Here is a 27,489-nt window from a genome sequence, read left to right on the forward strand (position 1 = left end):
ATGCAGAGCCGTGAAAATAAAACATCTTTTTTTTTCTCACAAAAATGATTTTTAGCCCCCAAAATTTTTAATTTTCCCAAGGATAACAAGAGAACTTGGACCCCAGAAGTTGTAGTTCAATTTGTCCCGAGTACGCTGATAACCCATATGTTGGGGTAAACCCATTTTTGGGCGCACGGGAGAGCTCGGAAGGGAAGGAGCACTGTTTTACTTTTTCAACGCAGAATTGGCTGGAATTGAGATTGGACGCCATGTCGCGTTTGGAGAGCCCCTGATGTGCCTGGACAGTGGAAACTCCCCAATTCTACCTGAAACCCTAACCCAAACACACCCCTAACCCTAATCCCAACGGTAACCCTAACCACACCCCTAGCCCTGACACACCCATAATTCTAATCCCAACCCTAATCCAAACCGTAAATGTAATTCAAACCCTAACCCTAACTTTAGCCCCAACCCTAACCCTAACTTTAGCCCCAACCCTAACCCTAACTTTACCTCCAACCCGAACCCTAGCCCTAACCCTAACTCTAGCCCTAACCCTAGCCCTAACCCTAACTCTAGCCCTAACCCTAACCCCAGCCCTAACCCTAGCCCTAACCCTAACTTTAGCCCCAACCCGAACCCTAGCCCTAACCCTAACTCTAGCCCTAACCCTAACCCTAATGGGAAAATGGAAATAAATACATTTTTTAAATTTTATTATTTTTCCCTAACTAAGGGGGTGATGAAGGAGGGTTTGATTTACTTTTGTAGCGTTTTTTATATCGTATTTTATATAGATTTTTATGATTGGCAGCTGTCACACACTAAAAGACGCTTTTTATAGCAAAAAAGTTTTTGCGTCTCCACATTTTGAGACCTATAATTTTTCCACATTTTGCTCCACAGAGTCATGTGAGGTCTTGTTTTTTGCGGGAAGAGTTGACGTTTTTATTGGTAACATTTTTGGACACGTGACCATTTTTGATCACTTTTTATTCCGATTTTTGTGAGGCAGAATGACCAAAAACCTGCTATTCATGAATTTCTTTTGGGGGAGGCGTTTATACCGTTCTGCGTTTGGTAAAATTGATAAGGCAGTTTTATTCTTCGGGTCAGTACGATTACAGTGATACCTCATTTATATCATTTTTTTATGTTTTGGCGCTTTTATACGATAAAAACTATTTTATAGAAAAAATAATTATTTTGGTATCGCTTTATTCTCAGGACTATAACTTTTTTATTTTTTTTGCTGATGATGCTGTATGGCGGCTTGTTTTTTGCGGGACAAGATGACATTTTCAGCGGTACCATGATTATTTATATCAGTCTTTTTGATCGCGTGTTATTCCACTTTTTGTTCGGCGGTATGGTAATAAAGCGTTGTTTTTTGCCTCGTTTTTTTTTTTTTCTTACGGTGTTTACTGAAGGGGTTAACTAGTGGGGCAGTTTTATAGGTTGGGTCGTTACGGACGCGGCGATGCTAAATATGTGTACTTTTATATTTTTTTTTATTTAGATAAAGAAATGTATTTATAGGAATAATATATATTTTTTATTATTATTTATTTAGGAATTTTTTTTTTTTTTTTTTACACATGTGGAAAAATTTTTTTTTTACTTTTTTACTTTGTCCCAGGGGGACATCACAGATCGATGATCTGATAGTGTGCACAGCACTCTGTCAGATCACCGATCTGCCTCGCAGCACTGCAGGCTTACCAAGCGCCTGCTCTGAGCAGGCACTCGGTAAGCCACCTCCCTCCCTGCAGGACCCGGATGCCGCGGCCATCTTGGATCCGGGACCTGCGGCGAGGAGGGAGGTAGGAGACCCTCGGAGCAAAGCGATCACATCGCGTTGCTCTGGGGGTCTCAGGGAAGCACGCAGGGAGCCCCCTCTCTGCGCAATGCTTCCCTATACCGCCGGCACATCGCGATCATGTTTGATCGCGGTGTGCCGGGGGTGGTCCGTGACCGCTCCTGGCACATAGTGCCGGATGTCAGCTGCGATAGGCAGCTGACACCCGGCCGCGATCGGCCGCGCTCCCCCCGTGAGCGCGGCCGATCGCGTATGACGTACTATCCCGTCACCGGGAATTAAGTCCCAGGTCACCTTGACGGGATAGTACGTCATACGGGATTAAGGGGTTAATTATTGCTAATGAATATGGATTTTTATGATTATTATTGGTTCTAATAGTGTATTGTTCTCTATATGGTATATAGTAAAAACAGGCATAATTCATTGGTGTAAATCACTGCTTGGATTCAGGAAAACTTCCAGAAATCATTGTTTGTGGACAGCCATGCAATCCATAAATTTACATGATTGCTCTATGATACAAAGAAGCTACATACAGTGGCTTTCAAAAGTATTCCCATCCCTTGCCTTTTTACCTATATTGTTATATTACAACCTGTGTTTAAATATTTTTGTAATCTGATTTGTGTATAATTCATCAGCACTAAATAGTCTAAGTTGGTGAAGTGAGAAAAATATGCATAAATTAAATTTATGGGATCAAATAACTACATATTGGCATGGGCATATGTATTCACCCCTTTTGCGATGCAGCCACAAAAAATTCTTGGGCAAGTAATTGCCTTCATAAGTCAAATGCTTAGTGAAAGGAAGTCCACCAGTATGCAATCTTAGTGTCACATGGTCTGTCAGTATACACACCTTTTCTAAAAAGCCACAGAGGCTGCAACACTATCAAGAAGCATCACTGAACAACCACCATGAAGACAAAGGAGATCTCTAAACAAATCAGGGACAAAAGTAGTTGAGAAACACAAGTAAGGGTTGTTTTTTTTAAAAAAAATCCCAATCTCTGATGATCCCCACCATCAAATCCATCAGCACCATCTAATCCATTATCAAATGGAAAGAACATGGTACCAACAACAAACCTGCCAAGAGAGGGCCACCCACCAAAACTCTCAAGCTAGGAGTGCATTAATTAGAGAGGCAGAAAAAGGTAACCCTAAAGGATCTGCAGAGTTCCCAGGCAGAGACTGGAGTATCTGTCCATAAGACCACAAGAGCCTTACACTCCATAGCGGTGGACTTTATGGAAGTTTTTATGAAAAAAACTTTTACTTAGACACAAAACTTGTAAGGCTTATTTTGAGTTTGCAAAGAGACATGTGGGAGACTCCCCAAATGTATGAAGGAAGGTGCTGTGGTCAGATGAGACCCAAATTGAACATTTTGGCCACCAAGGTAAATGCTATGTCTGGCACCAAACCAAAGCAGCTCATGACCACAAGAACAACACCCCCACAGTGAAGCATGGTGGTGGCAGCATCATGCTGTGGGGATGTTTTTGGGCAGCAGTGACAGGGAAAATGGTCCTTGTTGAGGGGAAGATGGATAGTGCAAACTATAGGGATATTCTTGGGCAACACCTGTTTCAGTCTGTTAGTGATTCTAGACTGGGCTAAAGGTTCACCTTCCAACAAAACAATGACCAAAGTATACTGCTAAAGCAACGCTCAAGTGGTTTAAGGACAAACGTGTAAATATTTAGGAGTGGCTAAGTCAAAGCTCAGATCTTAGTCCAAGGGAATCTGTGGTCAGACTTGAAGATTCATTAGAAGAAACCATCTAACTAGACCATCTAACTGCTAGATCAGTTTTGCTTTGAGGAATGGGCAAAAATCCCAGCGGGAAGGTGTGGAACGCTCATAGAGACTTATCCAAAGCAACATGCAGCTGTAGTTCCCACAAAATAAGGCTCTACAAAGTACGGACTTTAGGGGGGTGAATAGTTATGCACACTCAAGTTTTCAATTATTTAGTCTTGTTTGTGGTTTGCTTCGAAAAAAAAAGCAAATGTTCACAGCTGTAGTCATGTTCTCTATATGAACTCATGCAAACCCTTAAGAAAAACCACAGTGAAATTCCAGGTTGTTGGGCAGCAAAACATGCCACACACAAGCCACTATAAACACACTCTAGAAAAGCTGGTGTCTTCTCTGGGCTAAAACTCATATAAAATGGACTGAGGCAAAATGGAAAAAATGGTCCTGTGGTCAAAATTATCAAAATTCTGAAATTATTTATGGAATCCAAGGACGTCCTGCAGACCATCCAGATTGTTATCAGCTCACAGTTATAAACCCTACATCTCTGAAGGTATGTGGTTGTCTTAGTGCCTATGGCATCTGTAGATTACACATCTCGAAAGGTACGATCAATGCTGAGCATTATATAGAGGTTTTAGAAAAGCATATGTTCCCATACAGACAACATTTTTTCAGTGAATGCCTTGCATATTTCAGAAAAACAATCCTAAACCATATACTGCATTCATCACAACAGCACTGGTTTGCAGAAGAATAATTTGAGTGATGAACTGTCCCACCAATAGAAAACATTTGAGGTATTATGAAATGAAAAATCAGCAAAGACAACCCGGACTGGTGAGCAATAAGAATCCTACATCAGAAAGAATGGGACAACATTACCTTCCCAAAACTCCAGTGATTGGTCTCCTCACTTACCAGATTTTAAAAATAAATTAAATAAAAATTACAATTATGCTGACAAACAATCACTTTGCAAATGGAGAAAAACCTGGGCCACCAATAAAAGAATACTGCAAGTTAAGTAGTCCCAAGCATCCTTGGGAGCATTTATCATCACTGTCCTCAGGTTAGACACAATAAAATTAGACCAGACAGGCATAATGTGCGCCATATTTATCACAGTGGTGCATACTGGCTGGCTTACTGCCAAAATAACGGAGCGTGCTGTTAATAAAGCTGGTGCACTTTACAACTCACTTTTCTAGAATAGGGATGCTTAGACATCTCAGAAACAAAACTGATGCTTGGCATACAGTGGAAAGTATTCAGACCCCTTTAAATTTTTCACTCTGTTTCATTGCACCCATTTGGCAAATTCAAAAAGTATTTTTTTCACATTAATGTACACTCTGTACCCCATCTTAACTGAAAAAAACAAATGTTGAAATTTTTGCAAAAAAAAAAAACTGAAATATCACATGGTCATAAGTATTCAGACCCTTTGCTCAGACACTCATATTTAAGTCACATGCTGTCCATTTCCTTGTGATCCTCCTTGAGATGGTTCTACTCCTTCATTGGAGTCCAGCTGTGTTTAATTAAACTGATAGGACTTGATTTGGAAAGGCACACACCTGTCTATATAAGACCTCCCAGCTCACAGTGCATGTCAGACCAAATGAGAATCATGAGGTCAAAGGAACTGGCCAAGGAGCTCAGAGACAGAATTGTGGCAAGTCACAGATCTGGCCAAGGTTACAACAGAATTTCTGCAGTACTAAAGGTTCCTTAAAGCTTAGTGGCTTCCATAATCCTTAAAGCGAAGTAGTTTGGGACTACCAGAAGTCTTCCCAGACCTGGCCGTCCAGCCAAACTGAGCAATCGTGGGAGAAGAGCCTTGGTGAGATAGGTAAAGAACCCCAAGATCACTGTGGCTGAACTCCAGAGATGCAGTAGGGAGATGGGAGAAAGTTCCACAAAGTCAACTATCACTGCAGCCCTCCACCAGTTGGGCCTTTATGGCAGAGTGGCCCGACGAAACCTCTCCTCAGTGCAAGACATATGAAAGCCCGCATAGAGTTTGCTAAATAACACATGAATAACTCTCAGACTTTGAGAAACAAGATTGTCTGATCTGATGAGACAAATATAGACCTTGTTGGTAATAATTCTAAGCAGTATGTGTGGAGAAAACCAGGCCCTGCTCATCACCTGCCCAATACAATCCCAACAGTGAAACATGCTGGTGGCAGCATCATGCTGTTCGGGTGTTTTTCAGCTGCAGGGACAGGGCGACTGGTTGTCATTGAAGGAAACATTAATGCGGCCAAGTACAGGAATATCCTGCATGAAAACCTCTTCCAGAGTGCTCTAGACCTCAGACTTGGCAGAAGGTTCACCTTCCAACAAGACAATGACCCTAACACACAGCTAAAATAACAAAGGAGTGGCTTCAGAACAACTCTGTGACCATTCAGAACAACTCTGTGACAGAGCCCTGACCTAAATCCAATTGAGCATCTCTGGAGAGACCTGAAAATGGCTGTCCACCAACGTTTACCATCCAACCTGATGGAACTGGAGAGGATCTGCACGGAAGAATGGCAGAGGATCCCCAAATCCAGGTGTTAAAACTTGCTGCATTATTCCCAAGGAGACTCATGGCTGTACTAGCTCAAAAGGGTGCTTCTACTCAATACTGAGCAAAGGGCCTGAATACTTATGACTATGTGATTTCAGTTTTTCATTTTTAATAAATTTGCAAAAATTACTACATTTCTGCTTTTTTTCAGTCAAGATGGGGTGCAGAGTGTACATTAATGAGAAAAAAAATGAACTTTTTTGAATTTACCAAATGGCTGCAATGAAACAAAGAGTGAAAAATGTAAAGGGATCTGAATACTTTCTGTACCCACTGTATATGGACAATATTTTGGCTTTTGCCTAAGAAATATCTACCAATGTGACTTAAAATTAAAAAAGAAATTTAACTCACAAAGCTAATTTTACTGTGTAAAAAATAAAAACCACTTACAGAAACACTTTGCATCTAATTTCCATTACTGACATCAGAAATGAATATCACTTGTCTCATCCGCAGACTGTAAACTTGCCAAACGGCCAAAATAGGTGTGACTGGAAATTTACAGTACTATGGAAACTTCGGCACTTATATAAGAAAAATATATCTGCGCCAACATGTTCAATATATAGAATATGGCTTCCAACTTACTATTGTGGTGCACATGAGGTGAATTTGGCCAATGGGTGGGACAAGCCTCTGAAATGTGAAATGATCATTACTGCAGGGTTTACCCTTGCAATTAGGACTTCCTCATATGAAAATACAGATCATGGTACGAATGTGTAATGGAAATCTTGTAATTTGTTCTATTTCTATTATAGTATTGTATTCCCTTTTCTAGACTGTGTTCTAAATTGTTAGGGGTTTTTTAAAACATTTTTGCTGTATATTAATAATTGTTCTGCTTTTCTAATGTGGCAAAAATACAAATTAAGGCTATGTGCACACGTTGCAGAATTGCCGCGGAAATTTCCGGGGCAATTCTGCAACTCCCTGCCGTGGGTATGACGCATGCAGAATTCGCATTCGTTTTCCCGTTAAACACTAGTGTTTTGCAAGAGTAATTAGCTTGCAGAATGCTAGCGTTTTCCAAGCGCCCTGTAGCATCGCTTGGAAAACTGATTGACAGGTTGGTCACACTTGTCAAACATAGTGACCAACTGATGCCTATGCAACATCAATAGTAAAACATAGAATGTTAAAATTATTAATAAAAAAATGGTTATTCTCACCTTCCGACGGCCCCCGATCTCAGCGGCGCTCCTGGCGGCTTCCGTTCCCAGGGATGCATTGCGCGAAGGACCTTTGTGACGTAACGGTCACATGACCGCAACGTCATCCCAGGTCCTTTGTGCAATGCATCCCTGGGAACGGAAGCTGCCGCATGCACTGCTGAGAGGCGGGGGGACTCCGGGGGCCATCGGAAGGTAAGTATATGAATATTTTTTATTTTAATTATTTTTTTAACAGAATTACGGTTCCCAGGGGCCCGGAGGAGAGTCTCCTCTCCTCCAGATCCGGGTACCACCGCACATGAAGCGCTCACTTTAAGCATGGTGGGCATAGCCACATGTGTAAAGTGAGCGTTTCAATGCATTCCTATGTGTGCGGAATCGCAGAGATTCCACACAAAGTATGAGCATGCTGTGTATTTTTCCGTGATGCGATTCCGCCACGGAAAACTACGCATTAGCACAGCATTGCGGAATCGCATTGAATTCAATGGGCCATGTTGTGCATGCGTTTTCGCAGCGTTTTTACCGCGATTTTGCGGCGAAAAACCACGGAAAAAACGCATAAAATCCGCAACATGTGCACACAGCCTAAAAAACAAACAAACAAAAAAAGCACACATGCACAACAGTAAACACCAGAAACAACAAAAATCCACTAGAACAGGCCTAGTATTAAACACGTCACAAGCATGAAAAAATGTCCAACAATAATAATACAAAAATTATCCGGATCTACAATACAGAAATGTGTACGAGCCCTTAGATTAATGTTTCAAATTATTCCCATACTAACAAAATATGTCAGCCCGACATTCCAATAATGAATTCACTAGTTCACTAGGTTTCGTTGTTTTATTTAACACATTCCTAACGTTGCTAGCCAATTTCAAAACTTGGCCTGACTTGTAGAGAACTTCCCTTTCTTTACTTCCTTCCTGTCTGTCACTGCTTCTCTTCACCGCACTGACATCACAAGGACAGATATAGTGATTTGTTGGCATAGGATGAGAACACCAATTACTGCATGAACTGAAACAGCCCTTCCAAGCAATAATTATTCAGGAATTCAACGATTATGGTAGGAAGGATTTATGAGGATTCTCGTTATCACCACCCTCCTCGATATGTCCCCCCACAACACCATAAAACAATTCATGGCATAAATAGTAATTCAATTGAGAAAATTAAAGAAACCATATAGACAACTTTCCTTATTTACTGCATAATCTGCCATATGACCCAGTAGAATACATAATAGTATCCTTGTATTTCTAGAATATATTGATGACAAACCATGTACTAATTAATGGTCACCCCAGCAACAGAGCTTAGTGCAGCTGAAAGAACGGTCCCGTGACTGTGTCAGACACATCCAGGGGTGGGTAATCACATTCATTCATAAAGGACGCAGACGTGCATTTTTCAAGCCTAATTAATCTCCTTCACATTTCATTCACACTCAAGTCTATTTGCCCTGAAATTTAAAAAAAACCACGACAAATGCAAAGCAGCACATAGATTGAAAAATACGCTTTAGCGTCTATAGACAGACAAATGTGTATGTACCCTGCTGCACCGATACATTATGATCCCTAAACTTTATGGATAACTCACCCTTACATGCACCCAAGTCTCCTACAGTAATCTTTCTGGCAGCTGAAATTGGTATGCTGTCTCCGCCTGATGTAATAATGCAAAGGAAAATTTATGCTTCCCCGCTACCAGGTGCTTTACGGAAAGAATTATGTAATCAGCTATTAGATGAGTTTTACTACACAGATGGTATAGCCTATCATTCATTGCTCCACCGAATCATTTTTCGGGGAGACGGGAACATTTCAAGGGCAAGAAATCTACAGTGTTATATTCCAAAATTGCTAGAGAATACTAGACACTGCCACTTAAAGTAGAATTCTGGTGTTTTTATTTCTTTATTAGATATACATTAAAACCCTCATACGACTAAAACAACCAAACCAAAACTAAGAACTATATTATGATACTGGAAAATATTCAAATACCCTTCTTATACGAAAAGGGAGGCTCAATGCAAACCAAAAAACACAGAAAGCTGTCAGTACTGATTAATCCCTCTTCTAGGGCTGACTTCAACCATAGTACCATGCTGGGCTTATCATATCCATTTATCACTGTGTCAGCCTCCTGAGGAACCTTGACATGGAGAAACCTGTTGAGGCTTTACCCAAGTAACAGCAAAGTCTTGTATCAAGCTAAATATATTCTGTTTATTGACCAGAGCAAGTTTTTTTTTTTCTCATTGCCTTGTTGAAATAGTCGATTCCCCTTTTGTTTCCATGACTTGTTATTTAATATATTCAGGATTGCCAAGGGAGAGTTGTCGAGGAACGTGGACATCATTGCCATCATCAAACATGGTGCCAACCTCCGCAGGATAGGCAGGTGTGCGGTTTAGAGTAGGAGATTGGGCTGTTAGTAACTATCAGAGGTTATCTGCCATTTATGTTTTTATTTTGCAGTCACTTTTCAATCTTGCATGTTGTCACCTTTTTCTGATACTGGCAATTAGCTGATCTGGTGCTTTAAAAAACGTCAGACCAGTTTCTCTACACTTACCTTTATCACCCCACTGTAACATTAGGGATATCAAGGATATCGAGGAGTGGCGGCGCCATTCTCGTTATAATAGGGTGCTAACTGCTGCTGTTAGCTAGGTGATTTGCATTGGGCTTGCATTTTCGCATAAGAAGAGCATTTGAATATTGACCAGTATCAGAATATAGTTCTTAGTTTTGGTTTGGTTGTTATAGTGCTTGTCTGAGGGTTTTAATATATAGCTAATAAATATTATTTTTAAAGTGTTTAATCTATGTCAGACATTGTTTAACCCTAAGTACATAAGTAAATTATTATATGGCTGTTTTTATTATTTAAAATATTTAACCCTTTAGCCATTTGAGGTGATTGAAGTCTTCTTTTCCCAGTATCATTCCAATCCTCCCCTGTTCATGTGACCTCAATTCTAAGTAGCCTGCTCTATAACTTAGTCACTTTCTCAATGTAAGTCTACGAGACTCCCATGGAGGCTCTCTGAAGAGGAGGATCGAAATAATACAACAAAAAGGAGAATGTGTTTACTAAGTACTTTAATACATGCACCATAAGCATACCTAAGGCATAGGGCTCGTTCAAGCGAGGGTATCATACACGTAACATTAAAATAAAAGATATTGGCCAGCAAACTGACAATGTAACTCAATAAGAGTTCAAATGACAGTTCTTTCACATTACTTGAGTGTCCGCTGCTGCTTTCAGATTTTGTCCTTTCAAAAATTTCAAATTGGATCCCACACGGATCATCTGTATTGCATCAGAAGTTTACGAATTACATTGCCATTATTATCGTAGGAAACTATAGTTGATCGTGTACATTGTAAACTGTTAATGTATAAACACAGATGCCACTTGGAAGTCACCCGGATGTAAAGAACAGACGGATGGATGACACAGAAATTGAATAGGAATGACAATACAGAAAAAATTCAATGATTTTTCAGACAATCTTCTGAACCAAGCCTAAGGGACTAGTTTATAAAAATAATGCCAAAGTGCTACTTCACTTCTATTACTTTTAGTGCTCACTAACATTGTGCTCGTCCACTGGCTAAAAAAAACGGGAGTGACGAGCGAGAAGTGCACATTGAAAGTGCAACTGCATGCAGGGAAGGAATAGTGGGCATATGCCTTCGAATTGACAACCGGTTCATGCTCAATATATAAGATGATGACCTAACGGCTTTGGGCAACCGCAGACCAGATCATTTCCTTCTGGCTGTGGACAAGGAGCTGCTCGAATTTCTTTACCCTCTGGGATCCCAGGCTTAGTTTATGATTTGCTTGGCTGGTGCAATGTCAATTGTGCGCCACATGACACAGAGATGACATCAAACTAGATCAGCGAATATGCGCCAAAGAAGCCGGAAGCTCATGACGTCATGTTTCAGACTCGTAACTGCAGCTGTGGCAGTGATGGCATCGCCTTTCGAGGACATCCCACTGGAGAACCTCCAGCGCATGCTGAGAGATTCAAATGAAACATATACGCTACTTAAATAAGAAGAAATAAGCACTGGTAGTAATTTAGAGTAGAGAGGGAACGGTAGAGAATTTTTAATTGAAGTGCATCAGAAAAGTTGTTACTTCTTAACAATTAAATTGCTAAGCAATAATATTAAATTAACTGTTAAGTTTCAGACAACCCTTTTAAAATGGTAACCAGTCAATAAGCCTGATAGTGATATGGTTTAACTTGCTAAAAATGGTCATGTCAAAATGGTCTGTGTCTTTTGTGTCTGGTATTGCGGCTCATCAATATATCAGTAAGTATGACAGTGCTGCAACTCTAGTCATAACCCATAAACAAAAGTGGCACTGAAATAAGAACCCTTTTTCTAATTCTGGATAAGTTCTTCAAAGGTAAAAAGTCACAAGGTTTGGGTTTATCACACTAGCTAATGCCAAACATGTCATCTCAAGACTAGCGTTAAGTTGTGAAAGAAATTATATACAGGGTGGGTCATGTATATGGATACACCTAAATAAAATGGGAATGGATGGTGATATCAACTTCCTGTTTGTGGCACATTAGTATATGGGAGGGGAAAACTTTTCAAGATTGGCGGTGACCATGGTGGCCATTTTGAAGGTGGCCATTTTGGATCCAACTTTTTTTTTTCCAAATGGCTGTAAACAAAGAGAAACTTGTAAATAACTCATGAAAGAATAAAGTTACGTTAAAACCAAGAACACCACTGTTTTTCATATGAAATTCTCAATAAGTTTGATGTGTCACATGATCCTCTTCCCATTGAAAAAATAAAGTAACTGTTAAAGTTACTACTAAAGTGACTACTTTTATCAGATCCTTTTATCTAATACTGGACAACCTCCTCACATAATGAAATTTCTCCTAACATAAGACATAGTTAAAAATTAGAAACTCATCAGAAGAGGAAATCCTTAAATGTACAGTGGTGGCCAAAAGTTGACACAAATTTTGATTTCACAAAATTTGCTGCTTTATTTTTAATACTGGCAATTTGAAATTAACGCTAGATTGATACATTAAGAATGATCAGAGGGATTTCCAAAAAATGCCTTCATTCCTTGCCATGGAAACTCTTAGCTCTTTAATGTAATGGAAATATCAATTAAAATGTTTCTAGTGAGTAAGGAAGAATGTCTATGCAGTTATATAAATGTTGCTATAGATTTAGAATTTTAACTTATTTTTCCCAGATGGCAGCATGTAAAAATCAGTGTTGCTTAGTTTACACAGTGCATTAACTAACGATAAAACTGTTATGTAACCTGGAGTCCACAGTGTGACGGGGCTGAAGTTTCCACTGAACTTCAGACGTGTCACAAAATGCTAATATAATTTCAGTGATTCTCATTAGCTCAGGATAAATTATTAATGCTTTAAAGGGGGACTGGTGATTGACATCATAGACTTCTCCTTTTTCATGGTTATCTCTAAGGAAACACATGCAGTTATCAATCCTTTCCATCAAAAGGGCTTTACAGGCAAGGACATTGATGCTTGTAAGATTGCCCCTATATCAAACATTTTTCAGGACATCAAGAACTTTAAAATAGAGCTTCAATTGCTGTGAAAGCTTAATATTGCCCAAGAACATCCAAAAAGTTCAACAACAGTGCAGATATTGCTCAGGAATGGTAACAGGCATGTATGAGTGCATCTACACACTCAGTGAGTCGAAGGTCTTTGGAGGCTGGCCTGGTGGAAGAAGGTCAGAAAAGAAACCACTTCCCTCCAAGGAAAACATAAAGGACAAACTGACATTACAGAGATTGGACTGCAGAGAATTGGGGTAAATATATGTTTACTGATAAAGATCTCTTCAGACTGCTTGGGACATACAGAAGAATGATTGTCCGGAGAAGAATATGTGAGGGCTATCATGTGTCATACCAACAGTAAAGAATCCCGAGACCACTGAGAAACAATGCATGAATAAAGAATGATCTCTAAAAATACTCCATGAGCAACTTTTCCCAACAATGCAGGAGCAATTTTCTGAAGAAATATACTTTATCCAGCACAAGGCAAAAGTGATAACTAAGGTGAACAAAACATTGGAACTTGGGTCCATGGCCATACAGCTCCCCAAATCTCAATTCCATTGAGAACCTGTTGTCACTCTTCAAAAAGCAGTGGACAAACAAATCCACAGAAACTGTGATAAACTCCAAGCAATGATTTGACAAGAATGTGTTGCCATCAGTCAGCATTTGGCCCAGAAGCTGATTACGAGTATGCCTAGGCAAATTGCAGAAGTCTTGAAAAACAACGGTCTGTAAATATTGAGGCTTTGCATAAACTTGATGTATTAATAAAAGTGTAAAAACTTATGAATTTGCTCTAATTAGACTTCAGTAACCATAGAAATATCAGAATAAAAGATCTAAAAACACTAAAGAAGCAAACCAGGAAAACCAAAATTCATGTCAGTCTAAAAACTTTTGGCCAGGACTGCATCAGCACATGGCTGCATTTGGCCATGAGTTTCTGTGATGTTCCATTCATCTACATAGAGACTGTAGAAGTCCAGGCTTATTCTGCAAAAACAAGCCTATTCAAGGGGTATAGAATGAGTCCATCCACTCAAAAAGTTCTGCAAATAATTTATCCCATTTCTCAATGTTTTTATTTCACAAAGATTGAGCTCAACTTATTTTCAAGGTTTGATCACTGGAAACTGCCTCGATCAGCAGAACAAGGATTTTTTTTACATAAATTCCCAATAGGAAACTTTCATCCACGTTAGATTGGAGTTGCAGGTCAAATACCTGACCGCCGCTTCTTTCATTCTCTATGGGATTGCCAGAATAAGCCAAGCGCAGTGCTTGGTAGTCCCACAGGGAATGACTGGACCAATCGAGCATGCACACTTCCTCTCCATTCTAGCGGGGATAAAAGTTCCATGTTCTGCCAATCAGTGCAGTTCCCAGCGGTTTGACTCCCACCAATCGATAACCTACAGATATGTGATAAAGGGGTTGTCTAGTGAAAACAAGATAATATCGAAAAGTAAACAATACAGTTTTCAAACTGGCTAAGTAATGAAAAAAAAAGAATAAAATCAGATTGTTTCCCCTGCACCAAAATGTTCCTAACGCATACATCAAATGTACCCATAGATGCCCACTGCATCGTCAAAAGCCATTTTCTTATGTCACCTGTATATGTTGTGATACCATCTTGTTGTACTGTAGCACATTATTCTATACAGAGCATCCAGTTAAAAAAAAAACCAAAACACAGCACTGTATACTTTCTTTTTTAAATATTTTATCCAATGAGCAAGAGAAACATCCACTAAAACTGTTTGTCTGAGATTTTCCTCTCAACAGAAACCTTAGACCAGCACTGCAGAACTTCTAAACACAAACAACCAATATATGAAAAACACACTTTTTATAACAATTCTAAAATCTCAAGTGAGAAATTTCAAACAGGAATTTCATAATTCATTCCTTTCTGTTTCAGTTGGAATGAATGCTCTTTGCCCTGAGAATACATGGTTCTTCCTGCACGGAAGCCATGGTTCCCTATGACTTTCCTACGTTACTGCAAACCAAGATATATATCTTTACGTTACTGGAAAAATCTTATTGCATGCATACATCCTATTTCAGTATTCAACATACAATTTGTGTGTTCCTCAAAATAATCAAAACTTACAGGCAGAAAACTTAATGATTCGTTTTGTAGGATTATTGCAACAAGAAATTCAGATCTGTTAAGATTTATTAAGGTTGTACTCTGGTGGTGAAATGTGCATTCCTCCTAAGCAACGGTAGTGGTATTAAACAGCAAAACACGAGGACCACCATGCTGGCATCACTAACATCTGGATGAGGAATTACAGCCTGGGAGGTTGGCATTTAGTGGCTGAAATACACTGCCTAATTCATTCATTTACTGCAGCGGCCGGGCTGGCTGCTCCAAATTTACTTAGAAGTTAATGGGCCATCAGTTTCTGTAAGGTATGTCATAGTTAAGGAAAAATAGCCTTTGGGATTCAGCTTTATTTACCAATTGCCAACATAATCCACAGAAAGACACATAATGATAAATGCAAAAAAAGAGGAGAATGGTAATCAATCCTGGAATATCTTAACACATAACAATCCTACAATGGTAACCTGTAATCAATTGTATTAACATATAATGGCATATATAATGATAACAAGCTCCGACAAGGACAATGCATGTCAAATATCAAGCAGGCCCACAGGAAATGTCATGCACTTGAAGGTTCTTCACGTTGCCCTTACCACCTTTACTTGCAAGAGAGACACTGCTGGATATGTCCTTTACAGGTGGTTCCACACCAGAATATAAAGGCATTTCCATACTGCCACTATATTTATATTAAGATATAAAGGTTCCATAGAAACACCTAAGTACACAGACACCATTTCCATCTTGAGGTTACAACAGCCATTTCCATCCAAGTCCTCATGACAACACTGCTTTCCGAAATTCTGTTCACACAGACTTATCATAGGGTCTCTAATCATAGATTAAAAACATCATCCCCATAAATAATCACAGAAGAAATGGCGGCTTTTGGCATGAGTTCACAACGATGATGCAGAGTCATTTAGATCCATAAAACATCAGTTTAAAAAAGCTCAACACAGCAGAGACAAAACGTGTAGTCATAGGGGCATGAACATAGATAACCTGCTTTAATAAAAGTAAGATATTAATAGTTTCTCAATAGCCATGTAAAATAAAGAAACTTGTATATGACATATGTTGTTATTCTCCTTTAGTACAACATCCAAATTGAAAGCAGCACCCCAGCATTTGTTTTCTGCACATCTAACAGCTACTCGCCATCAGTATTTCATCCTATGCTAGCGGCATCTAGTAATTTCCCTCTTTTTTACAGGAAGTTGAGTCATGATCCATAGTCTGACAAACAGTCCAGTGCATGTGCTAAAGTGTAGCTTGGAAGTGAATCTCTGACTTCCTGTGATATTATCACCCTTCCAATCCCTCCTGGAAGCGCTCAAGACTCCTGTGCTCCCAGTTCCACCCTCCTTGTTCCTCTGTCCTCTCATGGAGGTTAAAATATGGGTGAAGAATATCAAACTGTTTAAAAGAAAAACCTGTCTGTGCAGTTTACAGCAGCTTATCATAAACAGGCTTTTATATTGTATTTTACACATGAAAAATGAAAGTTGAACTATGCTTGGTTGCTTTGGGCAGCAGAGTGCCATAAATCCGCCTCATGATACACTAAGACTCTGCTATATACTTCATATAGGATACACTGATCCTGCTGTATATACATCACATAGGATACATGGAGACTGTTACATATATATCACATATAATATACTGAAACTGCTGTATAGATCACATAGGATACACTGTGACTGCTGTATATACAGCACATAGGATACACAGACTCTGCTGTGTACATCACACAGGATACACTGCAGCTCTGCTATATTCAATACATAGGACACACTGTAAATCTGCTGTATACATCATACAGGATACAGTGAGACCCTGCTGTTTACCTCAGGTGACAGGAGCTCTATATCACTGATCAATCACAGGCTGCCATTAGATCAGAGCAAGAATAATATGATGAGACTCTGGCATCATAGGAAATGTAGTCTATGTTAGGAGAACCATATGGGAATAAGAAATCAAGATGGCAGACATAGAAAATCAACTAACACAGGTATACAGAAGGTATACACAAGAGCCTCTACATGATTCTTTAGTACCCTATGCTGCACTACATAAACAAAACGCATCTTCACTGAAGTGCTGATTCAAGGCTCCCATATGCATTGAAGAAAACCCGCTGATTTCAGTGGATCCGGAAAACCATTGGGCTTGTTGATTCCTAACACCCAATCGTCTTGTTCTCTCAATAAATACTCCGCTCTTCCTATTGAAAATACATACACTATAATGATCTGGTCATGTGTCTGGGGAGTCACGATAGAGACCAGTCAGCCAAAAGCTATCTAGAGTGTTTGGTATCTTCAGAGTGTAAAGTAGGTCATAGACGTTACAATTTTAATTAACCACACTAAACAATTGAAAAATTTTGATCAGCACGAATTATTTAAAAGTAACCAATAAATGAATCAATTGAGAAAGTATTTGTAATAATACAGGTCGGATTCTTAAGAATTTAACACCAGTCATATATTAAACATACTTTAGAATTGCCCATAATAACATTCTGTTAGGGGTTACGTTTTGTTTTCTCTTTTTTAATTGTAAAATTCTCACCATTTTTAAGATATCTGCTTGCTGTTAGTAAAACGGAGAATGTATTTACATTCGAAAGCTGAAAACTGATTTTGCCCAAGTATACCATATGTGTAGCCTGCATTAAGACTTCAGTAGAGTAGATCTCTTTACATATGCCCATAGATAATGTTTTGCATGCAGGATACATTTTTTTATAAAGGGAGTATCTCTTTATAATATAGTTGACTATAAGAGAAAAATGTATACCAACATTTAGTAGCCCAACAGTAAATGGGTGCCTATGGATAGGCCTTCTGACAATAACATACTCCAAGCATGCAATGCAAATGCTGGGTAATGCACTCACAGACTCTCTATTATAAGACGCCATTCACTTGTGTCAGTCGCACATTTCCAGCGTATGGATGTAAGCAGGAATGCTCCTGTATATCGACAGTAAGCAAAGATCTTGAAAATGGTGAAGATCTACAATGTTAAAGGACCCTGTTACCCTCAAAATCGAAGGTGAACTAAGCCCACCGGCATCAGGGGCTTATCTACAGTATTCTGGAATGCTGTAGATAAGCCCCCGATGTATCCTGAAAGATGAGAAAAAGAGAGTAGATTATACTCACCCAGGGGCGGTCCCGCTTCGGTCCGGGTCCGATGGGCATCGCAGTCTGGGGCCTCCCATCTTCTTATGATGACATCCTCTTCTTGTCTTCATGCTGCGGCTTCGGCGCAGGCGTACTTTGTCTGCCCTGTTGAGGGCGGAGCAAAGTACTGCAGTGCACAGGCGCCGAGGAAGGTCAGAGAGGCCCGGCGCCTGCGTACTTTGCTCTGCCCTCAACAGGGCAGACAAAGTACGCCTGCCTCGGAGCCGCAGCGTGAAGACAAGAAGAGGACGTCATCCTATGAAGGTGGGAGGCCCAGGACTGGACCGTGACGCCCATCGGATCGGACTGCCCGCCCAGGTGAGTATAATCTAACCTCTTTTTCTCATCTTTCAGGATACATCAGGGGCTTATCTACAGCATTACAGAATGCTGTAGATAAGCCTCTGATGCGTGGGCTTACTCACCTTCGATTTTGGGGGTGACAGGTTCCCTTTAATTATATCAGACAGTAACATACCTTTTTATTATATAGTAACTAAAATTACTTTATATTAAATTCCCAAAGACATGCTGGTTATAAAGAAGTCACAACTATGATACTGCATGATTACTAATCATAAAATCATTGCACAAAAGAAAGCTGTTTCTAAGCTGCAAATGATGTCCTCTTCTGTAACGGAAAACAATCCCGTACAAATGTAAAAAAAACTGAACTATTCCAGAAAGAACATAAACAATTCTCAGACTCAAAGACACTAACGTTGTATCAAAATACTGCATTTCAGAAACAGATATGGTTACCTATACCTTGGTATTCACCAGCACTGACAACACTGACAGTATATTTCTTTGAAAGTGAACAATGCACAAACTCTAATAAAAACCTACATAAACTGAGGGCCGCACACAATAAATCACTCTGTCAGCTGTATATTGATTTTGTGGGGTGGGGAAAAGATGAAACTTCCAGCAGTTCAATGGCTTTATTAATATCAATAAAACAATTACCACTTCACTTAGTTTACAAGACGAAACGAAGAGACTTATATAAAAATCTTTAGGTGCCCTGGGCTCTGCAAAAAAGGCGACACAAGCAGAGATGGTGGAGGCCGAGGGCTTGTGCTGGCCACAACTTGGGCCATGCTGATAACGACCTGACTTATTCTAATTGCAGGAAGTGTGCGATACTAGACGTAAAACAAAGCTCATTACTGAATGAGTCGGGAGGCTGATCATTTATGAATGAAAGGAGTAACCTTCCGTGTCTCATTTACAGCAGAAATAGCACAATGCTTCTAGCAAGTTACATTAATCAAGCTGGTAGTCTGCATATGATAAAGTAGCACTGTCTGCATGGCCTATATTACAACAGTAAAAAAAAAATAATACTTGAAGGGTTCAAGGGACACTAAGCCGAGAGTCAAAAGCTTAAAACAGTGAGGCTTCTAAGTGCTGCTCATAGCATTCATTTATATAAAAGGAGATATATCTGGAAGTTCCCAGCACAGGAGATTCTGGACCTAAAGAAATAGTCATGGAGTCTGATATACAATTTCTGGACTTCCTGTCTGAAATAACTGAAGAACACTATGGTCAGGCTCTCTCAGACTGAAATGATTGTTTGCAGACAGATTTTTTTTCTACCGCATCTACCTTTTTTGTTTTCTACAGAAAAAGCACATATACAGTAGATCACCTTGTTCATTAGCCTTAAATCAATACTTAAGGGGTTGTCCGGGCCTTTAATATTGATTGCTAGGCCATCAATGTCAGGATGGTGGGAGTTTCACAAATGACACATTAACCGATGTATATAATCTTTTAATATCAAAGGCCAAGAGAACACCTTGAATGGGCTATTCTGGTAGGAAGAAGTTATCCCTAATAGAATAAAACAGCAGTCTGCATACTCTATCAAAACGCCATTCATTTCTTATGTGACTGCTGGAATAATCCAAATAAAGCACTCAGGCAGTCTTATAGAGAATAAACTTAGTTGTGGTTGGGTGTATATACTGTTGCTCCATTCTAATCTGGATAAGTGTTCCATTCTGGCTATTCGCAGAGGTCCCACAGTCAGACTCTCTCCGATCTAAAATGTACCACTATCCTGTAGATAGGTGATAGCATCTTTCAACCAGAATAACCTTTTAACTGTTCATTTTATGCAGTTGTACTGGAATAAAAAAATATAGTAGATTTGTCACCAGATTTCACAATATAACATGCATTACTAAATTGATATTAGACCTGATGAAGATGGTGCACTTACTTAGACTCATGAGCTCTTTCACTTTTTAACTGGACTATATGTCAGGACTATACTGACAAATATATACAAAGATAAGCACAGTTTGAAACTGATACAGATTTTAATTTTAATAAAGTTGGCCATTTAAGGGTATATTCCCACGTAGATCCGCAGAGTCCAAATGTTACAGCATAGTAGAATGGATTTCAAGAAATTCCATGTCCACTATGTGTTCACAGACACCTCCGGCTTCCCTGCGGAGACGGACATGCGCGCCCGCGTCTGTCCAGTCCGCAACATGTCAATTTATCTTGCAGAGACGCTCAGTCTCCACAAGATAAACAACCCCGTACAATGTATTGGGCGCAGTGATTTGGCACGGTTCAATGAACACATGCGGGAATCACCTACGCTCAAAAGCCAGCAGCGCTTTGGACGGAGTGGACATATGCTGCGCCCAAAGCGCTGCTGATTACCACTAATTTTATACCCCTAAAAGGCTTGTTTTTGCAGCATAAGCCTGGATTTCTCTAGTCACTATTTAGCTGAATGCAACATCAAAAGGAACTCATGGTCAAATGCAGTTGTGCACGATGCAGTCGTGGTCAAAAGTTCTGACACTGACACAAATTTTGGATTTCATAGTTTGATTCTTCAGTCTTTTTAGATATTTTATTCTGATGTTTCTATGGTTACTAAGTACAATTATCAGCATTTCAAAAGTTTTTACACTTTATTGACAACTATATCAAGTTTATGCAAATACTCAATTTTCACAATGTTGTCCTTATTTTTCAAGACTTCCGAATTTTGCCCTGACAGTTGGATAGCAGTTTCTGGGCCAAATCCTGACTGATGACAACACACTCTTGTCTAATCAGTGCTTGGAGTTTATCACAATTTCTGTGGGGGGTTTTTGCCCACAGGTTCAAAATGTTATTGAGTCTGGGGAGTTTCCTAGCCATGGATCCAAAATTTAAAAGTTTAATTAAACAAGATACTTTTGTTATCACTTCTGCTTGTGGTAGCGATCACCTTTTCTTCTCCGGACAATCATTATTCCCCATGCCTCAAACTATCTGAAGGGGGCTTCTCGAGAGAAAATAACATTACTTTAGTCCTCTACCATCCAATCACTGTGCTTTCTGAAAGATAATTTTCTCTGATGAATCTTCCTTCAGACTGTTTGGGACGTCTGGAAGGATTGTCCGGAGAAGAAAAAGTGAGCGTTGCCATACGTCCTTTGTCAAACCAGCAGTAAAGCATCCTGAGACAATTCATGTGTGGGGCTGCTTGTCAACCAAGGGAGTGGGCTTACTTACAATTATGCCTAAGAACAATATCATAAAGAATGGCATCTAAATATCCTCCAAGACCAACTTCTAATGATCCAATTTGGTGATGAACAATGCTTTTCTAGCATGATGGAGCACCTTGTCACAAGGTAAAAGTGATAACTATGTGGCTCGGGATGCAAAACATTTACATTTTGGGTCAATGGCCAGAAACCTCCCCACATCTCAATCTCATTGAGAACCTATGGTCGATCCTCAAAAAGCAAAAGGACGAAGAAAAACACAAAAATTGTGAGAAACTCCAAGCATTGTTTAGACAAGAATAGGTTGCCGTCAGGATTTGGCCATGAAGTTGATAACCAGCATGCCTGAACGAAGGGTAAAAGTCTTGAAAAACAAGTGACAACACTGTCAAACTTAAGGCTTTGCATGAATTTGATTTACTTGTTAATAAAAGTGTAAAAAGTTATAAAATACTTATAATTGTACTTCAGTAACCATAGAAACATCTAGAAAAAAAGATTTAAAAACCACTGAAAACAAAAATTTACATCAGTCTCAATTTTAGCCATAACTGTACACCAGACTCATCAGGCCTGTGAGATTTATGTAATAACTAATTCACTTTGTATTGATAAATCTGGTAACAAATCAGCTTTAAAAGCAGGGAACGTTATAAAATAGAAAAAATAAAGTGTATTTACTGGTTCTAACACCCAATACTTCAGCAGAGACAATTCTGATGTGGTCTCTGCCAAGTCAGGAAGTGATGACCTCCAGTTCAGTGATCACCTGACCACTGAGGCCTGTGACTGGCTACAAGTCTGGTGACTCGAATTAATCAGTTTCACTCAACTGACGTGGTAGGCTATCACGAGCCTCGGTGGTTAGGTGACCCAAGAACTGAACATCATCCCTTCCTGGCCCCAGAGAGGCCACCAAATCAGCCTGCTTTAGAGGAATGGGAGTGATCTAATGAATATACCTTCTTTTACTAGTCATTGCCTTTTAAAATAAGTTTAACCCCTTGTGAAATAGGAAGATATTAACCATTGGCAAATAGACAGTTAACTTTCGCAAGACTTGGTTTCTCACTCAGTTCCATAGAATTAGACACCTTGTGAGGCGTATTCTAAACTTGATGTGCATCCATAGTGGTCATGCAGCTTGGGACAAGAAATGGAAGGTACTCTTGGTCTTATGTCCCATTAAGCTTCTGCACAATCTCCATGTATACCTGTGTGTCAGCCATCTACATCTCATTATGTACTCCCTCACAAATATAAGAAATGTGAGGGAAAAAACAGGAACTTTTGACCAGACAAAAAAGGAAAAAACCTTTATCTGTAGCAATACAGCAGGCATTATAGCACTTCATTATGAAGAATCGCAGCAGTTAGTGTCCACAAAACCAGTTTGGCAGCAACTCATTCACACATACACACACACATGAGTGTTTGAAGTGTAAGATAAAGTTTATTGCAGATTTCACTCATCATTAGTTTAGTGGTTAGGACTTTACAGGACCAAAAAAAAAAAAAACAGTTTACAAACATTTTCTGTATAATTTAATAGGACTGGGTACAGCAGCTCTTCAAACACAATCTTATGACACCGAAAATAAATTCAGATCTTGAGATGATCTCTCGCACACAATATATACTGTACCTCCCCGGCAGTGCAGGGTTAATACTTTCTATGTGTGAGAAAAAGTTGTAAAAGTGTCAAGCGGTATGGTCACACACACATACACACCAATAACCTCTCTGTGCACATCTGGCTGTGCATAAATGACAACCTCACAACCCGCAGGAGGTATCGGAAAAGGGATAGTGCGTCTTGAAGCCAGACAAGAAGCACTGGAGGGGTGGAGGGATAGGGGGAAGCAGGGAGCTGGGAAGGCAGGGAAAGAAAGAATCATCTCCTCTGACCTCTAGTGAAGTGCCAGGTTTTTTCTTAAGCTCTTCACATTTCCTAAATTTGCAGATCTGGTGTCCTGTTTTGCGGTTCCTGCAACTGCTGCAGACTCCACAGTTGATGAGCCTCTTGCAGGGCACACAGACCCCACACCTTTTCCTCTTCTTCTTGGCAGGGTTCCCGCCGGCTCCCGAAGAATTATTCTGCGGGCAGTCTGCCAGATTGGCAATTTGAAACGCACTGTCTGTGACGGCTGCCGAGGCTGCTGCGGGGGAGTGAAGGGCTGTCATGACGATGACCCCTGGAGGTAATGAGATGCCCCCTAGAGCCGGAATAGCGGAAAAAGTTCCAACGCGTTCAGGGAGATTCATTATCTCTGCTTCAGCGGCGCCGCATTTGAGCTTGTTCATGCATTCCCCTGCCAAAGGTCTGCAGTGTTCAGGGGATAAGGTGGAAAGGAAATTATTATTTGCCATTTGCAACGACTCTGGCGCTCCGCCAGGCTTCCCCAGCCTTTGGGAGTCGTTTCTGTGCATGCTGGTCCTATTAGGGTTGATAGCTGCTGATTTCCTTCCCCAAAGCATTGCATTATCACAGTTCCAAGGAGACATGCCAATCCGGGCACTGGGGAAGATAGGGGTGGTGATCCTGGCAATCTTAGCAGCCTGAGGGAACGCACCATTGGTTTTGTAAAAGGTAGCAAAGGACCGGTACCTCTCCATTTCCGAATTGTAATCCATGAGGCTGTTCAGAGCCCCCTCCACCAGGTTATCCTTGGGGAGCACGGCGGCCTCAGGGTTCTGTCCATTCTCCACGCAAACATTGGTGTTCATATTGGACATCTCTGAGGAGGGTAGGTGGAAGGGGGTAGGAGGGGAGAGAGGGGGGAAACCACCGAAACTGCTTAATTCAGTCACCTTTATTCTTGGGTGAGACCCTCAATAAGCAACTGGTTTTATCTCGATTTTGGCAGGGTTGTGAAATCGGGAGAAGTGCCTTTTATTTCTTTGTAGGTGATTTCTCAGCAGACAGCACTTTGTCACGGAGCATCTTCTTGTGCATTATCACAAACGCCAACTGTTCCAAGTAAAACAAAGAGAATCATTCCAAAAAGGTGCACGGGGAAGAAAGAAAAAAATAAATAAATACACTGTCAAAATCATTTCCATCACATTAATAAATATCACTCCCCCACCCCCTCCTATTCCCCCGAACATAATTGAATTGCATAATAGCATTAATAGCCGGATAGAATACCTGAGACTGGTGAGAGGGGAGAGAGGAGGAGGAGGAGGAGCGGGAGAGCGAAATTGGGGGTGTTGACAAATGCCAAGGGAGACAGAAAGTAGAGATCAAAAGACATGTAAATCAGAGATGGAAAGGGTTATGGTACCTCTAACCAGAGGGCATTTAACGTTATGAAATGCATGAACAAAGTCTTGTCAAGGCGCGGAAATGCTGGAAGGCTGCAAGCAAAATGGGCTGAAGAGAAAAATGAACAGGAAATTAGCAAATTAAGTGCTGAGAAAGTCGACAATGCATCAGAGTATAAGCACAATGCCAGCGAGAGGCCGCCTGTACACAATCGCCACTAAAAAGGCAGGCAAAATAGGAACTACCAGCTGCCACAGTGTCCTTCTGTGTCTGACGGTCATTAGTTTGAATCCCAGCACAGCTGGCACTGCTAGGGTCTTAATTCAATGTACCAAGGACAGGTCTCAATTGGAGCAGCCATTTAAATGATGGGGAGTGGGGAGGTGGGCCCCTGCAATGTGAAGGAGGGAGAGCGGACGCAAGGCAAGGAGAGGAAGAGATGAGAAAGGGGCCAGATAAAAATAAGTCAGGCAATTTCATATTCTTGTGGCGTTATCTAAGAGCCAGCAGCTGTAGGGAGGCTGAGCTCTTTACAATCACAGAAGCCCTCTGCATCCTGAGCCCTGGTGACAGCACACAGTGACAATAACAGGCACCTGCACACCACAGGACCGGAGGGGCGGCATTGTCTCCCCAGAGGGGCCGCCAGCACTACAGCGCCTCCAACTTTTCCAGCATATCAGATAGACATCTGCATGGTAAACACCAGCGCTCGCAATCTAATCATCATCACCATCATTTCCACAGGGAAGTCGGACATCTCACTGGACCATGGCAGCCCAAATTCCCTAATAATCTAGGAATCTATCCAGGGGGGAGAATGCTCAGCCATGCAAATACCCAAAGTTCAGAACGGTTATCAGTTCCACTAATTACACCTATAATTAGACTAATGAAGCATTTACTTCCCGCCAACATGGGCTGAAATAGGAAATACATGAGCCACCACTCTTCCTTTATTTACACGCCATATCCTCCGGGAATACGGATAGGGATCTGAAATCCCAGGAAGACCTTGCTCTTTCTGCCAAGAGGAAGCACCGCTGTCTGTGCCCTCCATCAAGGAAAGCCGAGCCTCCGACACTCAGGGGTCTGCACAAAGGCTGCCCCAAAAGGCTCCAGGCGGAGCGGGGATAGGCATGCACGGGACAGGCGGCTCCTGCCATCATGCAACGTGGAAACTTGCAAACTAGTTATGCCAGGAGAACAACAACCGTGCAACCGTGCCCCCATCACACACAAATACATGGAGTGCAGGAAAGTGTGCCAGGGAAGAAGTGATGAGCTGGAGGTGGCATGGGGCAGGAGGGCAAACACTAATAGTTGGCAATGAGTATTCCTGTGCCAGGGGATTGGTAATGTGCCATGTCTGCTGTGACTCCATACAGATCAAAGGTCACCTGGGGGAGGGGCAGATTAATTACTAAATGAGACCATTAGTCCCATTACAGCAGAGGGCACAGGCACTGAGGGATGGCACAGGGGAGGAGGGGGCACGGTGGGAGCCCACGATCCGGGTACTTACCCCTGGATGGAGGAGAGGAGGCTGCACACTGCTGCTGTCTGCGCTAATTCCCCCCACACATGGCACCGTGGGCAGGAGGGACACACTCCAGGTGCCCTGGCAGCTCCAGGACATGGACTCTAGCTCCCCCCTGCTGGTGTTACAGAGCAGAGGACATGTGTGAGGAGGAGGAGGAGGAGGAGGAGGAGGAGGAGGATGGTACCGCCGCCGGTGCCGGTCTCGGTGGTCCTGCGCTCCCCTCACTGTGTGTGTCTCTGGCTGGCTCTCCCTGTGCGCTGCTCGCCACTCAGTTTCCAGTCGATGTGTGTGAGGAGGGAGGGCGGGAGGAGGCAGCAGCCTGGGAGTCAGTCAGTCTCTCTCTCTTTCTCTGCGTGTGGCTGAGAGGCATGGGGGGGCTGCGAGGGGAGGAGGAGGCGAGGGGGAGAGGAAGCAGGAGGGGGATGGGGAGAGGAGGAGGAGGAGGAGGGAGGCAGCGGAGAGGTGGAGAGTTATTGGCGCCGAGGTGAGGAGGATGCAGGGATGTGGACACCTACTGATGATTGGCTGCAAATTACACCGGGAATCAGAGGCGCACACACACACGGCGGGCGCTGCGCTCTCTGTAGTCTCCCTCCCCTCCTCCTATTACACCCCCTCCACACACAGAGCAGCAAATCCTCCGCTCAGCTCCAGAGCGGCAGCCACGTCTCCCGCTCCCCCCGCAGCCCTCCGCAGGGACACGGCTGCCATTATTATTATTATTGTCTGGGGGTCGGAGTGAGGGGAGTGACACTGCCTCGTCCTGCGGGGGCTCATGGCGCGGGGAAGGCAGGAAGGACGGACGCCAGGCAGGGGGATAATACACTTCACGCTTCTAGCAGCATCCTTATCCTCTGGTG

General features: G+C 41.4%; 1 protein-coding gene across 5 annotated transcripts in view; it reads right to left on the minus strand.

Annotated features, from left to right (window-relative positions):
- The window catches only part of CXXC4 (CXXC finger protein 4), a 211,071-nt gene extending 183,862 nt beyond the window's left edge, over nt 1-27,209 (minus strand). Inside the window, exons 1-3 of one of the 5 annotated variants that reach the window (XM_077278184.1) lie at nt 26,612-27,008; nt 25,106-25,194; nt 23,252-24,789 (exon numbers count right to left, since the gene is read on the minus strand). In XM_077278184.1, the coding sequence (XP_077134299.1) occupies nt 23,595-24,554 (960 nt within the window). In that variant the 5' untranslated portion in view covers nt 24,555-24,789; nt 25,106-25,194; nt 26,612-27,008 and the 3' untranslated portion in view covers nt 23,252-23,594. Of the gene's footprint in view, nt 1-23,251; nt 24,790-25,105; nt 25,195-26,611; nt 27,011-27,144 lie in introns of those variants that run through there. The other 4 variants (XM_077278198.1, XM_077278207.1, XM_077278191.1 and 1 more) reach the window with 4 other exon arrangements.
- Nucleotides 27,210-27,489: the final 280 nt, after the last annotated feature.

The sequence above is a fragment of the Ranitomeya variabilis genome, chromosome 1 (genome assembly GCF_051348905.1).
Source record: "Ranitomeya variabilis isolate aRanVar5 chromosome 1, aRanVar5.hap1, whole genome shotgun sequence".
In the NCBI taxonomy this organism is placed as follows: domain Eukaryota; kingdom Metazoa; phylum Chordata; class Amphibia; order Anura; family Dendrobatidae; genus Ranitomeya; species Ranitomeya variabilis.